The sequence below is a fragment of the Akebia trifoliata genome, unplaced genomic scaffold, assembly GCF_017979445.1.
Source record: "Akebia trifoliata isolate Shusen 1 unplaced genomic scaffold, ASM1797944v1 Contig01302, whole genome shotgun sequence".
NCBI classification, from domain to species: Eukaryota; Viridiplantae; Streptophyta; class Magnoliopsida; order Ranunculales; family Lardizabalaceae; genus Akebia; species Akebia trifoliata.
In genome coordinates, this window is record NW_028237659.1 from 21169 (window position 1) to 36893 (window position 15725).

Here is a 15725-nt window from a genome sequence, read left to right on the forward strand (position 1 = left end):
AGTTCTCAGAAAGAGACTTGACAATTATTCTAGATCTAATTTGTATTTTTTTTCTTTGATTTTTCTCTCATGATATTTAATTTTATTCGATCGGTTTTGTGTTCCTCTAGTGAAATAGAAGGTATATACTTACAAAGAAGCATACTTATATTATATCCAGAAATAATCAATTTGGAAGGGAATTATATTATTTTGAATTTTATTTTAGTTAATCAATCAATTTTAAATAGTGAAAATGCCCTTCAAAATGCAATCTTTATTTTTATGAACATGCTTCTATGGATTTAGCATTTCCCTTGCTCAAATTTTATGCTTTTGTCTTCTAGAGTGTATGTTATCATTTACATGCTCCAATGTCTATTACGTATTTGTTTGGATCCATGCACTGCTCATTGGGTCATTATATGTTTAAAATGATGTCAGATGTGGCCTGATCTGATTGCCAAGATCAAGGAAGGTGGGGCAGATGTAATCCAAAGTTATGCATTTTGGAATGGACATGAGCCAATTAGGGGACAGGTTTAGTAACTTATTTTGATTTAGCATGGTATTGGGTGGTAATTGTGCAAAGTTGTTTAGAATAAGATTTATTTGTTTCTTCTAAAATATTACCCATACTTTTGGTGCTTTATGCGCAGTATAATTTTGAAGGAAGATATGATATTGTCAAGTTTGTGAAGCTGGTTGGGCTGAGTGGACTTTATTTTCATCTACGAATAGGCCCTTATGTGTGTGCAGAGTGGAATTTCGGGTATCCCTTTTTATTTTTTTGATAAGTTCAGGTATCTCTGTCCTTTCCATTTGTTTTTGTGAAATTTTCCACCTACTTGTTCTTGTTGAACGTCTTATATATATTTATCTCACTCTTTAGGACCTTTGACTTGAGTTTTTCTTTTCATTAGGGATGTAATTTGAACATGCGCAAACTGTGAGAGTCAATTTTCTTTTAGTTTATTGCCTATTGGATTTGGAGCTACTCCTGCGTTTTCCCAAATGCGTTCATTAGCTGAGTTCATCATTTTCTGATTTGAAAGCCACTTGTCTTCTAATAATTATTTACATTTGAATATAATAATTGTTTTGACACAAGCTCATATAAATTCCACTTATGTAGTATACTATTTGAACACGAAGTTTCCTCGGGAGTCGGCATCCATTATGTGGAAGTTGGGTCACACCGTGGATGTACATAATTCTAGATTGACCTCCTACTCCTTCACTTTTAAACTACATTGCTGGTTCCAAGCCTGGATGAAGAAGGGCTGCGTCAGGTTGGCAGCTGGTGTAAATATCTGCCACCCTTAACATTGGCTTGGATAAGTTTGATACAAATGGTGGTGTGTTCGCATGTTATGTAATGTTTCTCTGTGCAAATACACCACAACTTCTTCTTCCTCGCCGCATTTATTTCTCTCACCATGTTAACCATGGCAACAACGGTTGTTAACTGCATCTACGTCCCCCTATTGTTATATTGAAACTTTGGCAAAAAAGATATTCATTGACATTTACATTGTTCTCTGGAAATTCCATGCTACTGTACTGATTTACATTATAATTTGGTGAGATCTTTGTCTTATTTTGCTAGGTAATTTTGCAGGGGTTTCCCTGTGTGGCTGCGTGATATCCCTGGAATAGAATTCCGAACCGACAATGCACCATTCAAAGTATGACATGTTTATGGGCATGTGTATTCAACTTGCATGTGCCATAAGTATCTGGAATCCTTTCCTTGTACTAATTATTAATATATATTTTGTATGTCTAAAATAGAACTGTTCACTATGTATTCTTATCATTTGTTTTTACATGGAAATGACATAATTTTTTTACTTCAGTTTGGAACTTCACTTTTATACATACTTGTTCCAAGGAAAGCAAGTGAAGCTGATAAGCCTTAATGATGCACCGTTCAATATATTGTGTTTATGGGAATGTATATCCAATAAATGTATATATGGTGCATTTACTGATTACAACCCCAGTTATAAGAATTATTCAAGTTTACGGTTCCGAAAGAGCAAGGGGGAGACTGAACATAATGTGGATGGAGATGTTGAAAGCAATTTTGAACACTCGTTCAATAGTAGAAGACATGGCTTTGGAGAGAGAGGAATGGAGGAGCAAGATCTGTTTAGCTGACCTCAAATCTTTGGGACAATGTTTTGAGGACGATAATGTTGCATGTGCTGTCGTGAATATCTGGAACCCTTTTGTTGGAATTGCTAATGATGCATGACATGGTGCCTAAACTAAATGGCGAGTCTGAGATTAAGATTAATTGCTAAAGCAATAGTAAAAAACATAAACTAACACTTATTCATCCATGATACAATAGAAAATCCAATTGATTATTATGTTAAAGTCCAAGACAACCACAATCCCACTATGATGAATCTATCAAATATGATGTGGAGGGATGGCAATGGAAGATTGGACTTATACTAGGTTTTGCTTCAAATCTAGTCTAAGTAGCTTATATTAATCCTTCAAGGATTTCGAGACACGTGGGTATCTAAATTATGATGACGTGAGAGAGAAATTAACATGTGTGCACAAATAAGGATATTCAAATAATTTCCAGCAACTTTCAAGTTCACAAATTCATGTAATAATGATGACGTAAAGTCTAAAAGGGTTTGGGTAGGTTTAGGAAAGTTGTGCTAGGTGGATTTAACTGAGGATAGGTTGAGATTAGGTTTTAGATAGGGTGTGGGGACCAAAGAGGGTTTGGTTAGGTCCAGGGATAAGGTTTTTGATGATCAAAGGGATATAGGGTGGTTTTGCAATTGGGCATAGAGTTGGATGGGCGGCAGTTTAGGGCTGTACAGAGGGGGAGCAGTATTGAGGCTGCTGTAGGGTTTGGTTGGGCTAGGCAGTGGGTAGAAAATGGTTGGAAAAAGGTGCAAATAGGTTTGCAGGGCTGGTTTGGGGTTTTGGATGTTTGCAAGCAACCTAAACAGGTTCGGTTTGGTGTAGTGCCCCAAAAGGGAGTTCAGCTGGTGCTTTGGGGAACCCAATGGGGTTAGGCTGGTGTATGAAGTGTAGGGTAGGGATTGACTAGGGGTTTGGGGTGGTAGGATTAGAGTTTGAGGGCCACAAAGGGTTTGGTCCAGGTATAGAGGGGAAGCAAAGTTGTGCTAGGAGCTAGGACATAAACAAAAGGATTTTGGATGGTAAGGGTGGGTACGACCAGCACAAAAGTGTTGTATTTCTAATGGCAGCAGGTTATGATGTTTAAGAGAAACAGAAAATAGAGAAAAAAAAGAAGATAGAGAAGAAGAAGAAGAGATGAATAGAGCAAAGATCACACCTTGGAATCATAGCAAGAAGCTTGACTGGTTTCACACCATCATCTAATCACTGGAAGCTTTCAGAAGAGAAGTAATAATCATAAAACTAACAAAACATCATTTTAAATATGGTCTGAGAAGCCCTAAAACGTAAGGAAGCAAATACCGAAACTACCCTCAAATAATTAAACCCAACAAGCCTAACAACGAATAACATAGAAGAGTAGCCTAAAACAACCTAAAACCTAACTAATAGTCCATTGGAAGGGGCCCATGAAGCTCCAAAAACTCCAAAAGCAGTGCACAATGCATCTCCATAATGGGATTTCTTCAAAATATGTAGAAATCATGAATGCGGGTTCTTCAACTCAAACTCTAGGCCATGTAAATGTCTACCATCCATTAGGATTGGGTGTGTGCTCCTCATCTGATAAACTCTAAAATGATGAACACATCATGTCCTCATCAACTAACTTATATTTGTATTTCCAAAATTGAATTGTTCAATTTAGTTTCTTCTCATTTGTTTTGTATTTTACATGAAAAGGGGGCATTTTGGCATTTTTGTTTCTACAGTTTGGAACTTTTCTTGTACATATTCTTTTTCTAAGGAAAGCAAGTCTTGAGATGGCACAAGTGATAATACCTTGCCGGGTGGTGTCTTGTTGTGATGTTAAGTAGCGACAGCACATTTGTTAGCCAATGTTTCTCTTAATATTGAGTTGATTACAATTGGTTAAATTCAATTTTCTTTTCCTGGTTTCTCTGATTATGTTATGAGATATATTCACTTCTTCCCAGGAGGAGATGCAGAGATTTGTTAAAAAGATGGTAGATCTGATGCAACAGGAAATGCTTTTTTCTTGGCAAGGTGGTCCCATCATAATGTTGCAGGTTGTAAAATCATTTCTGAAGTCCTGTATAAACTTGAAATACACTTATTAGCTCTGATATTTTCTGTGTTTCTATTATTGGCCTAATATACATTTTAATTGAAGCAATAAATTAAGCTCGGAGAGTTGTCGACTAAGCTTATGTTTGATGCTATAGTTTGCCTTATTTTCATTTGGAATTATGAATCACCCACTTTACTTCCTGCTCTATCTTTGTATTTAAATAACTTGGACCAATTTTAACAGATTGAAAATGAATATGGAAATGTTGAGAGCTCATATGGTAAGAGAGGGAAGGATTATGTTCAATGGGCTGCAAGAATGGCACTTGGGCTTGGTGCTGGTGTTCCCTGGGTTATGTGTAAACAGACCGATGCTCCAGAAAATATTGTAATGTCTTTGTTTTAAATTGTTGTGCTGGAAGTGTTACATCATCATCACGATTATTATTATTATTATTATTATTATTATTATTATCATTTAACAGGTAGGAACTGCTTCATTATTAATAAAGAGCAACATAAATGGAGGTTCCATGGAAGGTTTAAAACCTCGTCTTGAGACAATGTTTCGGTCAGGAGAAAAACCAAGGTGTTCTTGACTGAAACATTTCCGGAACATTCAATGTTTCGTTCTGGTTTCGACCAAAACTGAGATGTTCTGCTGAAGTGGAACAAAACTTTGAACCATGGCTCCTTGCATTGATTTTCATGGGTTTTCAGTTTATGTTATGCAGTAAATAACCATGTTTTGAAACTCAAGTGTTATTCTTTTTTGTTTTTGCTCACAGATAGATGCGTGCAATGGATTTTATTGTGATGGTTTCAGGCCAAATTCGTATAAGAAACCAGCACTTTGGACAGAGGATTGGAATGGATGGTATGATGATGCCCTACGGCGTAATGTGGTTTACTGCAGTTGTCTTAAATGTTTATTATTAATGTATCTTATGCTAAGATGGCTCATTGACTTGAGCTGATAGTATTGTAATTCATATTTGCTCCAATACTAGAGATATTCAGCGTGTGGTAAATGCTCTCTGAGGATGAGTTTATTGTAAAAGTCTTAGAGGGGGGATTCCATCCACTGTTGGAATAGGGCTTGTTATCTCACAAACGTGTTTGCTGTATTTTTACCCCTTACTCTTGGCAGAGCAGAGGTTCTTTGTCGTCAATGGGCTTAATACATAAGAAGTTTGTGAAATGAGTTAAATATTAGTTCACACCAACTAAATTTTGGAAGTAATTTATTGATTATTTTTGCATGATATTTTTACTTAAAAAAAATCCATATGCAGGTCCTCTGTTCTTCCTCTTCACACATTGATAGATACCATGATTACATCAAGCCCAACTTTCACCTACTGCTAAGATATCTATTATGTTCAAGTAGAAGTTGTCGGGGTCTATTGTCGTAGTAGAGGTTATAGGAGTTCTTTGGTGGCAAAGCATCTGGAGGGGAATCACCATAATGGAAGTCCATTGCCGATACATCCATTATTAAAACATGGGCATTGTGTGTGCATGCTTTATGAATGTGTATGATTAGAATGCATTACAATAATATGATGTATAGATATCTAACTAATCTTTATTCATTTCTTCTTAGTGTAAAGGGGGCATGCCATTAATTTAAAATTCAAGGGTATCCCAAATTAATACCAAATACAAGGGGGCATGCATTACACTTTGGTGAATATTTGAGATACCCCCATCTTTTTTTTTTTCAAACTGATGACACGCCCCCTTTGATCTTTTTCTTCTTTTCTAGACTAAAAAAAATGATCTAAATACCCTCATTTCCAACTTGTAACAAAAAAAACCTTAGTTCTTTCTTCCTTAAATTAGTCATCTTCAACCCCGTTAAAAAATTAATTTTAATTTATTTAACTACATCTTCAATACATCGTTTTGATCATTCTCTTAATCCTTCATATAAAACTTTGAAATTTTCTATGAAAATTCTCATCATCTTCTACTTCAAAAATCCTATATTGTTATCGATAAAAAAAAAAAAAAAATCCTATCTTGTTCTTTAGATTTAATGATTAAAGTAGATTAAAGTTAAGGTTGTAAACTAGAGTTTTTTTTATTTTTTATCCAATAGGTTGAAGATGACTGATTTGGGGAAGAGATCGATTGATGTCATTTACACTTCTTTGTTGGATAAGACCAAGATCGATGGGGCATGTAGGCGTTTTGGTGGATAATTTTGAGACAGCCTATGTTTTTTAATCGATGACATTGCCCCTTGACTTGGGTCTTCGTTAATATACTATGAGAAATGACCAAAATTCCCTTTCCTTCAACCTCTAACTAAAAAGCCTTTGAGTTTTCTCCCCAAAATCAATCATCATCAAGCTCTTCAACCTTACCATTAACTATGGTTTGCCCCCCCAACAAGAAAATCTTGGTTCCATCCTTGGTGAGGATCCTCATCTGAAGGTGCCACCTCGGTGTAGTGGTAATTCCACAGATGTGGGATCAAATTATCAAAAACACACAAAAAAGGATCATCTCCATGCAGTTCACTGGAAAAGCTGAATGGTTTTGTTGTTGAGTGCAATAGTAAAAATTTGTTGCAATTATATGTATGTTTTGCTTCAATTATGACATAAAATACATACTAATTTTATCTTTAATCTCAAATGACACATGGTCTAATAAATGCTAGTTTTCTTTTCTTAATATAATATTTGATTAGGTCACTTGAGATTTCTTTAGTACTTCATCTAGAAATCATAAGATATTTCATTCAATTCTCAACTGATATTTGTTTTGAATACATGTACTAATCATAAGATTTTTTTATCTCAGTTCTCAAATGATATCGAGAGTGGTTCTACTTTTGTTTTTAAGCTGCTACTATTTTCTCATGCCTACTTGTCTGCTTGTATATTGTTAAAATAGTCACATGCATTCGTTAATGGTTATAAGTTTTGATTATTTGAAGGTATACATCTTGGGGTGGAAGAGTGCCTCATAGACCTGTTGAAGACATTGCATTTGCTGTAGCTCGCTTTTTCCAACGTGGAGGGAGCTTTCAGAACTATTATATGGTAATATTAATGCTCAAACCATACATTAGATTTAATTGTGGGTAAAACACAACTGTGTATTGGCATATTATAATTTGTGTGGCTTAGCAAAAAAATATATTATACTTTGTGGGGGAAATTTTGGGATAACTGAGATTCCCTCATAATTTTTATTTTTGGTAGAATTCTTATCCACTTACGATCTACCACAAACAATAAGAGAGGGAAAACACTTTTTTTGAGGTTGATTGTCTAAATCGGAGACTACGTCCCTAGGCTCAAGAGTGCCAATTCACTAATTAAAATTGTATTACAACATTCTATACAAGGTATGGACTCTTTCGTCCAGTAAATCGAGTAAAAAGAAAATGAGTTGGGCAAAAGAAGTCCAAGAGCTACAAAGAGATGTTGAAGAATTTCCCTTGCAATCAACCTACTCTAGGAGGGTTGTGTGGTTAATGATGCATGTAAAATTCTCTCCTGGAATGTTCGTGGCCTGAATGAGAGTTTGAAGAGAGCAACAATGAATGCGTTGCTGCAGACCGAGGCTCCTCATTTGGTTGTTCTGTAGGAATACAAGCTGAATCTGGTTGAAAAGAGTATTATTAGAGATTTGTGGGATATCCGTGACAAGGGCTGGATTTATCTTCCATCAATAGGAACAACCGGGGGAATTATTGTTCTGTGGAATAAGAAACATCTGGTAGTGGAAGAAGATATGATTGATGCGTTTTCGATTTCAATTCTTTACAAGTTTGTGGGTGAGGATTTTCAGTTGGTGTTCACTGGGGTGTATGGTACTTATTGTCATTGCAATTGGCCTCAGTTTTGGGAAGAGTTGGATGATATTAGTGTGAGGTGAAGTAGGCCCTGGTGTACTGGTGGGGCTTTTAATGTCATTTGTTTCTCTTTTGAGAAGTTGGGTGGCTCGATGTTAACGACTCAGATGAGAATGTTGGAGAGTTTGTGGATAGGAATGGTCTGTCAGATATTCCATTGGGGGGGGGGGGGACTTCAGATGGTCAAATCAGCAAGAAGGTCATGTTCTTAACAAATTGGACTATTTTCTAGTTTCTCTTAATTGAAAGAAAAGGTTTAGATGTATCATCCAGAATTTGTCCCAAACTCTGCTTTGGATCACTGTCCCATTTGTTTGAAGGCAAGAGAGGCTAGAAGTCACCCTATTCCATGCCGATTTGAGAACATATGGTTGTTGCATCCGTACTTCAAGGAGTTGATTGGAATGAGTGCCCTTCTGATGGGAGACCTGGGGTTGTTTTTTTGAAATAAACTGAAGTCCCTAAAAGAAAAGTTGAAGAGGTGGAATAAAGACTGTTTTGGGTCAGTGGATGCAAATTTAAAGGTGCTCATGGGAGAGATTGACAACCTGGATAAAAAAGAGGAATCAAAGTAGTTGGATAAAACAAAGAGGGTGAAGAGAGAAGATCTATGAACTCAACTTCAGAAAGTGGCAGACATGAATGAAGTTTTCTAGAAAAAAAAAAATCAAGGCTGAAATGGCTTAGGGAGGTGATAGTAATACGAGATTTTTTCATCGCATGACTAGAAAGAAGTACCATATAGTGAGTTGGAAGAAGATGTGTTTGCCAAACAAGCAAGAAGCTTTGCTAGTATGTGTAGACACCCCATTTTTGCATCCGCCTGATTAATCAACTCGTCAACCCGATCGCAATGATTCCCAATGATGGATGTGTATTCCATTGCTTTATTTTGTTACCAGATTTGTTTTAGAAATCCGGATGAGGTATCTCGAACTGACAAAACCTTAGAAACCACGCTACGCTAGGAAAATACGATCCCAGAAACATAGAAATCATCATCTTGCAAACAAAAAGAAGCTTTACGATAAAAAATCATGAAAAATTGACCAAATTACCAAGATACCCCTAACCTCAAAACAACCCTAGAGCCTACGTTACGCTTAGGAAAACTCTCTCAAACACATAAAACAACAAATCGGAATCAAATAAATCATTTCACCAATTTTAACAGAATTCGACAAAATTACGAAAATGCCCCTCATAAAGTTCATGACCATTTCACACAAAAAATTTCATAAATGACACAAACCAATATTTTCATTGAATTCCTTACGAAAAACCGATTCTAAAACATCCTAGAACATTAAAAACCGACTTAAAACGTGAAAAGTCATCTCCGGGGGTAAAACGGTAATTTCACAATTTTCATAATTAAAAATTTCGAAATTAATAAATAAAACATTAAATAATTAAAGTGAAACATTAATGAAATTAATTTAAAATTTTGAATTGAAGAAATTGAGGGTTCGTGAGATATTTCTTTAAGGACCCCTCCATTTGGGGGTCCAAAGAATTAAAGATATAATAGAGGGGGGTTCTCCAAAAATTAAAAGTAAATCAAGCCTGAGGTCAAGGTATTAAAGTCAATCAAGTGAGACTAAAGTCAAAATTAAAGTCAATTAAGCAAGACTAAAGTCAAGATATTAAAAGTCAATCAATTAAGACTAAAGTCAAAACATTAAAAGTCAATCAAATAAGACCAAAAGTCATAATAGAGTTCTAATTAAATAATAACTCAATCAAATAGAGTTCTAACTTAAAAACAATTCTACCTAAAACAATTCTAATTAAAACACAATTCTACCAAAAATAAGTCTAACTAAAACACAACTCTAATTAAAAGAACTCTAATTAAATACTAACTCTATCCAAATCAACCCCTAAAAAAATTTATAAATAGAGGTGCTCACACCCTATTTTCGTATAAAATCATAAACCCTAAGAGAAGTAGGTCTAGAAGTCCCCATAGCATCTCATAAACCCTAGTTTTGGAGCCCCAACTCCTTACCTAACATCCCTCCTTCAATTTTAGCCTAGAAAACACCTAAAAGTCTTCCAAAAACATCCCAAAATCCACAACAAACTTGAAGAGTTCAAATCCAAAAATAAGGAGATACCTTACCTCGGAGATCCGAAATCAAATCCGGAGACAAAAGAAGCAAGAGAGTACGGTACAAAGAGCTGTTTTTGTCATATCTGAGGGAACAAAATCCTTGCTATCGGAAAAGTATAAAAAATTTTATTTTTATTTTTATCTAGGTTTTTAGCAATGTGATTTATTTGGGAAGTTAGTAGAGACCGGCTTTGGCCGGGCGGGGTTGGTGCCTAACACCTTCCAACCCCGTAACGTGATCCCCGGACTCTTTTTCTCTTTCGTAGATTAGTTTGCCTTTTTTAGAGTCAGTTTGGTTCCTAGACCTTAACAACTAGGTGGCGACTCCCAAACCTCAAGGGTCAAAAGCGGATCCGCGCACCCCGTGGATCGAGGGCGCTTTCAGTCAATTAAGACTCCCAATGATGGAATGGCCCGAAAAGGAAGCAAGCATAGAGGTTAAGGAGAAGAAAGTTGAAGACTGGCAGCTCGATCTGACTGTTCCGTTATTTTCCTGATTTACTTTTAATTTTTGGAGAACCCCCCTCTATTATATCTTTAATTCTTTGGACCCCCAAATGGAGGGGTCTTTAAAGAAATATCTCACGAACCCTCAACAATTTTACTTGAAAGCCCGATTGATCGATTTCTTCAATTCAAAATTTTAAATTAATTTCATTAATGTTTCACTTTAATTATTTAATGTTTTATTTATTAATTTCGAAAATTTTAATTATGAAAATTGTGAAATTACCGTTTTACCCCCGGAGATGACTTTTCACATTTTAAGTCGGTTTTTAATGTTCTAGGATGTTTTAGAATCGGTTTTTCGTAAGGAATTCAATGAAAATATTGGTTTGTGTCATTTATGAAATTTTTTGTGTGAAATGGTCATGAACTTTATGAGGGGCATTTTCGTAATTTTGTCGAATTCTGTTAAAATTGGTGAAATGATTTATTTGATTTCGATTTGTTGTTTTATGTGTTTGAAAGAGTTTTTCTAAGCGTAACGTAGGCTCTAGGGTTGTTTTGAGGTTAGGGGTATCTTGGTAATTTGGTCAATTTTTTATGATTTTTATCGTAAAGCTTCTTTTTGTTTGCAAGATGATGATTTCTATGTTTCTGGGATCGTATTTTCCTAGCGTAGTGTGATTTCTAAGGTTTTGTCAGTTCGAGATACCTCATCCGGATTTCTGAAACACATCTGGTAACAAAATAAAGCAATGGAATACACATCCATCATTGGGAATCATTGCGATCGGGTTGACGAGTTGATTAATCAGGCGGATGCAAAAATGGGGTGTCTACAGATGCCCCTCTTTGGCAGAGGGTTGAAGCAAACTAGATAGCAAATCTATTTTGGTAGATAGTGCGATATCTGAATGCCAAAGCTAGTGACATTTCATTTTGTAGCCTGATTTAGCAATTCGTCAGGGTGTTCGGATCCTTGAGGGTAAAGCTCTCCCCGAATTAAAAGGTTGTCAGGTCCTTGAGCACAAACTCTCACTGACAGTGTCAGATCCTTGAATTTTAAAGAATTCTCCCTGACTAAAAAGTGCAAATGTGCAAGTGTGTGCACTGTGTGAAACTGAGTAAAAATCTGAGTATAATTTTAGCATAATTTGAATATAAACTGAGCATAAACTGAGCAAAATTCCGAGAAAACCCTCGGCGGTAACTGAGCATAATTCCGAGAATACCCTCGGTGGTAACTGAGCATAGTTCCGAGAAAACCCTCGGCGGCATCTGAGCATAGTTCCGAGAAAACCCTCGACGGCATCTGAGCATAGTTCCGAGAAAACCCTCGGCGGTAACTGAGCATAGTTTCGAGAAAACCCTCGGCGGCATCTGAGCATAGTTCCGAGAAAACCCTCGGCGGTAACTGAGCATAGTTCCGAGAAAACCCTCGGCGGCATCTGAGCATAGTTCCGAGAAAACCCTCGGCAGCATCTGAGCATAATTCCGAGAAAACCCTCAGCGGCATCTGAGCATAGTTTCGAGAAAACCCTCGGCGGTAACTGAGCATAGTTCCGAGAAAACCCTCGGCGGTATCTGAGCATAGTTCCGAGAAAACCCTCGGCAAAACCCTCGGCGGCATCTGAGCATAGTTTTGAGAAAACCCTCGGCGGCATCTGAGCATAGTTCTGAGAAAATCCTCGGTGGTAACTGAGCATAGTTCCGAGAAAACCCTCGGCGGCATCTGAGCATAGTTCCGAGAAAACCCTCGGCGGTAACTGAGCATAGTGCCGAGAAAACCCTCGGCGGCAACTGAGCATAGTTCCGAGAAAACCCTTGGCGGCATCTGAGCATAATTCCGAGAAAACCCTCGGCGGCATCTGAGCATAGTTCCGAGAAAACCCTCGGCGGCATCTGAGCATAGTTCCGAGAAAACCCTCGGCGGTAACTGAGCATAGTTCCGAGAAAACCCTCGGCGGCATCTGAGCATAGTTCCGAGAAAACCCTCGGCGGTAACTGAGCATAGTTCCGAGAAAACCTTCGGCGGTAACTGAGCATAATTCAAGATAACCCTTGGTAGAAACTGAGCAAAATCCAAGATAACCCTTGGCGAAAACTGAGCAAAATCCAAGTTAAACCTTGGCGGCATCTGAGGAAAATCCAAGATAACCCTTGGCGGCAACTGAGCAAAATCCAAGATAACCCTTGGCGAAAACTGAGCAAAATCCAAGTTAACCCTTGGCGGCAACTGAGCAAAATCCAAGATAACCCTTGGCGGCAACTGAGCAAAATCCAAGATAACCCTTGGCGGTAACTGAGCAAAACTGGCAGAGGAATGAAGGAATTTTGAGAAAGAATGAATGAATTTTGAGAAGACTGATTGGAATGAATCAGGAAGAGAAATGATCGAATCTAAGAATGATTGGATCTGGAAAAGAATCTGGAAAACGAAAGAATGTCATATCTCCTATGTGAAATAAAAAATGCTTTTGTTTGAACCTCAAGGATTTATTCAAAAAGTTTTATGAATTTAAAACCTGAGTTTTATTTCTTTTGAACCTCAAAAGTTTTTCAAAAAACTGTTATCAAGAGAGTAACCTTAAGTTTGGGGTTCCTATTATTTTTTTAGGATTAACATTGCTCAAAAACAAAATGCCCCTAGTTTGACAATGAACATGGCCTTGAAAATAATTGAACACATCGTGCAACAAATAAAAAAAATGCCCTAAGTGTAAGGGAGAAAAGAAGAAAGAAAATGCCCCTTGTATGAAGGTTTGAAATAATTGATTACCACAAGCGCAATAAAGATTCAACTTTTAATTTTGATTAATTTTATTGAAGGTTTTGAGTCAGGCTCAAGAGTACAAAATTATTTCCTTTCGAGACTCATCATAGAATTCACCCTTATCTCCCTTGGTTCACTTGGGGAAGTAAACATTTTCAGATTGATCATAGACAAGATACTTGTGGCTTCTGAGTCTATGCCTGGTTTAAGCTAAGTATTGAACTTGGTTATTCGGACTTCTGATGTTTCAGCTCGGACTGCTCTCAGCTTGGGATTTTCTTCTGTTTTTCTTTGTTGCTCTAATTTTTGCCTAGATCGCCTTTTCAGGTTTTCAATCTAGCGAGCTTGCTCTAACTTTTGCCTAGATCGCTTTTTCAGGTTTTCGATCTAGCGAGCTCTTCTCTTTTTTTCTTTGCTCTGATTGTTGCCAGAGTTGTCCTTTTAGATTTTCAACCTTGCGAGCTAGCATTAATTTTTGCCTAAGTCGCCCTTTTCGGGTTTTCAACTTAGCAGGCTTCATCATTTTTTTATCTTTTTCTTCTTCTCGGAACTTCTGGAGTTGCTGTTTGATCATGCTTTGCTATCTTCTTTGACTTTTCGCACGGTACTTAGGAGGACTTTTATAGGTAAGCTTAGGACTGAGTATAAAAAGAAAGGAATTTTGAGGCTCAAAAACCCAAATGCCCTTTGTGTGGCATTTCCTTTTAAATTATTTCTTTTTCTTTAAATTTTCTTCCCCATTTTGAAGATATTTTTCTTTTCTTTTGAATTTTTTTCTTGATTTTTTTTATTGTGTGGGAACTATATTTTTTTTTATTTTGATGTGGTCGGGCCTGAAGTAACTTCTCAGGTTGCCTACGTACCCCAGAATTTTGGGATCAGACCAAAACGTAGTTTGAAATTTTTCCCTCCCCTAGGTTAGGTGATCAGGCTAAGAAATAAAAGGCACAATTTTTCTCTTTTTGAACAGGTTGCAAAGGGGTTGAGAAAGGAGATAAAGAATTAGGTAATAGGAAAATTGATTCGGCCAAAAATGACCTCGTTAAATGTAGTACCGTTTGATTTGGTCAAGGTTGGTTGGTTCTGGCAACTCGATTCCATCATGATCTTGAAGCCTGACAGCTTTTCCTGGTAATATTTCCTTGATGATGTATGGACCTCCCCAATTAGGTTTGAACTTCCCTCTAGGGTAAAAAATAAGTACTCAATTCTCTTTGAAATCTGATGGTTAAATCCTTAACTTGTAAGTGGTGAACTTTGACCTTCGTGCGGGTGACTTTTCTCTGATAAGTTTGCACGTGGTACAAAACTCTAAGTTGTTCTTCTTCAATCAAGTTTAATTCTTCATACCGTTGGCGAACCCAATCTATTTCTAACAATTGACTTTCTTTGAAGACCTTGAGATATGGGATTTCCATTTCTACTGGTAAGATTGCTTTCATATCATATACTAGAAAATAGGGGGTGACTCCAGTGGAAGACTGTATTGAAGTAGATATGTCCCTAGTGTGAATGGTAACTTCTCTGACCAATCCTGGTGTGATTGACATATTTTCCTGATAATTATTTTGAGACTCATATTAGCTGCTTGCTTCAACTGTTCCATTAATTTGAGGATGGTAGATGGATGATCTGTGATGCCGGATCTTGAACTTTGTACACAGAATAATGACCTAAGCTTTGAAGTACGAGCCATTATCAGGGATCAGTTCAAATGGTACCCCCATATCGACTGATAATATGTGATTTGCAACTCAAGATGTAGTGAGGATAGCACTGAAACATTTTATAACATCTCTATCGATATTTTCATCTCATCAAGCGAGTATCTATTCCGTGTTGAACAAGACACAAGCTTGCACCTAACACATCCTCATCAGATCACACGAACAAGTCTTTTGAAATTTCTGAGTAAATTCATTATCCCCTCGTGTTCCTTTAGGGATAGGAGGGTTTCTATTTAAATCTCTTTAGGAAATATTTTTTGTTCCGAGGTCAATAACCTTTGTTTTCTTGATTAAACGTTGAGCCTGACTCTTATCTTCTTTCTCAAGAAAGAAATCTATCCTTGAAGCCAGATTAGTAGTTAATTCGTTAATGCGCTCGAGATATTCAAATATTTCCTGTAGCCAATCAAATTCAAAAGGGGCGACAGACACCTCTATGACTCGACAAACTAACTCGACTCGACAGAAAAAGAGTAGACTCGATCTAAAGAAAATATGACATTGAAAAATTGGACTCGAGCTAACTCAAGTAACTCATGAAAACTCAATACAACTACCCACAACGGGCTTGATTAGGACTGAGGACTGAGACATTGCTTA

At 36.9% G+C, this 15725-nt stretch overlaps 1 protein-coding gene across 6 annotated transcripts in view; it reads left to right on the forward strand.

Annotated features, from left to right (window-relative positions):
* Positions 1–372: 372 nt before the first annotated feature.
* Positions 373–15725, forward strand: part of BGAL9 (beta galactosidase 9) — a 69206-nt gene continuing 53853 nt past the window's right edge. For 2 of the 6 annotated variants that reach the window (XR_015175253.1, XM_086431519.1), the window contains exons 1-7: positions 373–519; positions 639–751; positions 1601–1667; positions 4095–4187; positions 4433–4576; positions 4977–5065; positions 7139–7244. Coding sequence is in view for 5 of the 6 variants with exons in the window: in XM_086431519.1 (XP_086287645.1) it covers positions 424–519; positions 639–751; positions 1601–1667; positions 4095–4187; positions 4433–4576; positions 4977–5065; positions 7139–7244 (708 nt within the window). In the remaining variant the exon portion in view is untranslated. Of the gene's footprint in view, positions 520–638; positions 752–1588; positions 1668–4094; positions 4188–4432; positions 4577–4976; positions 5066–7138; positions 7245–15725 lie in introns of those variants that run through there. The other 4 variants (XM_086431517.1, XM_086431514.1, XM_086431516.1 and 1 more) reach the window with 4 other exon arrangements.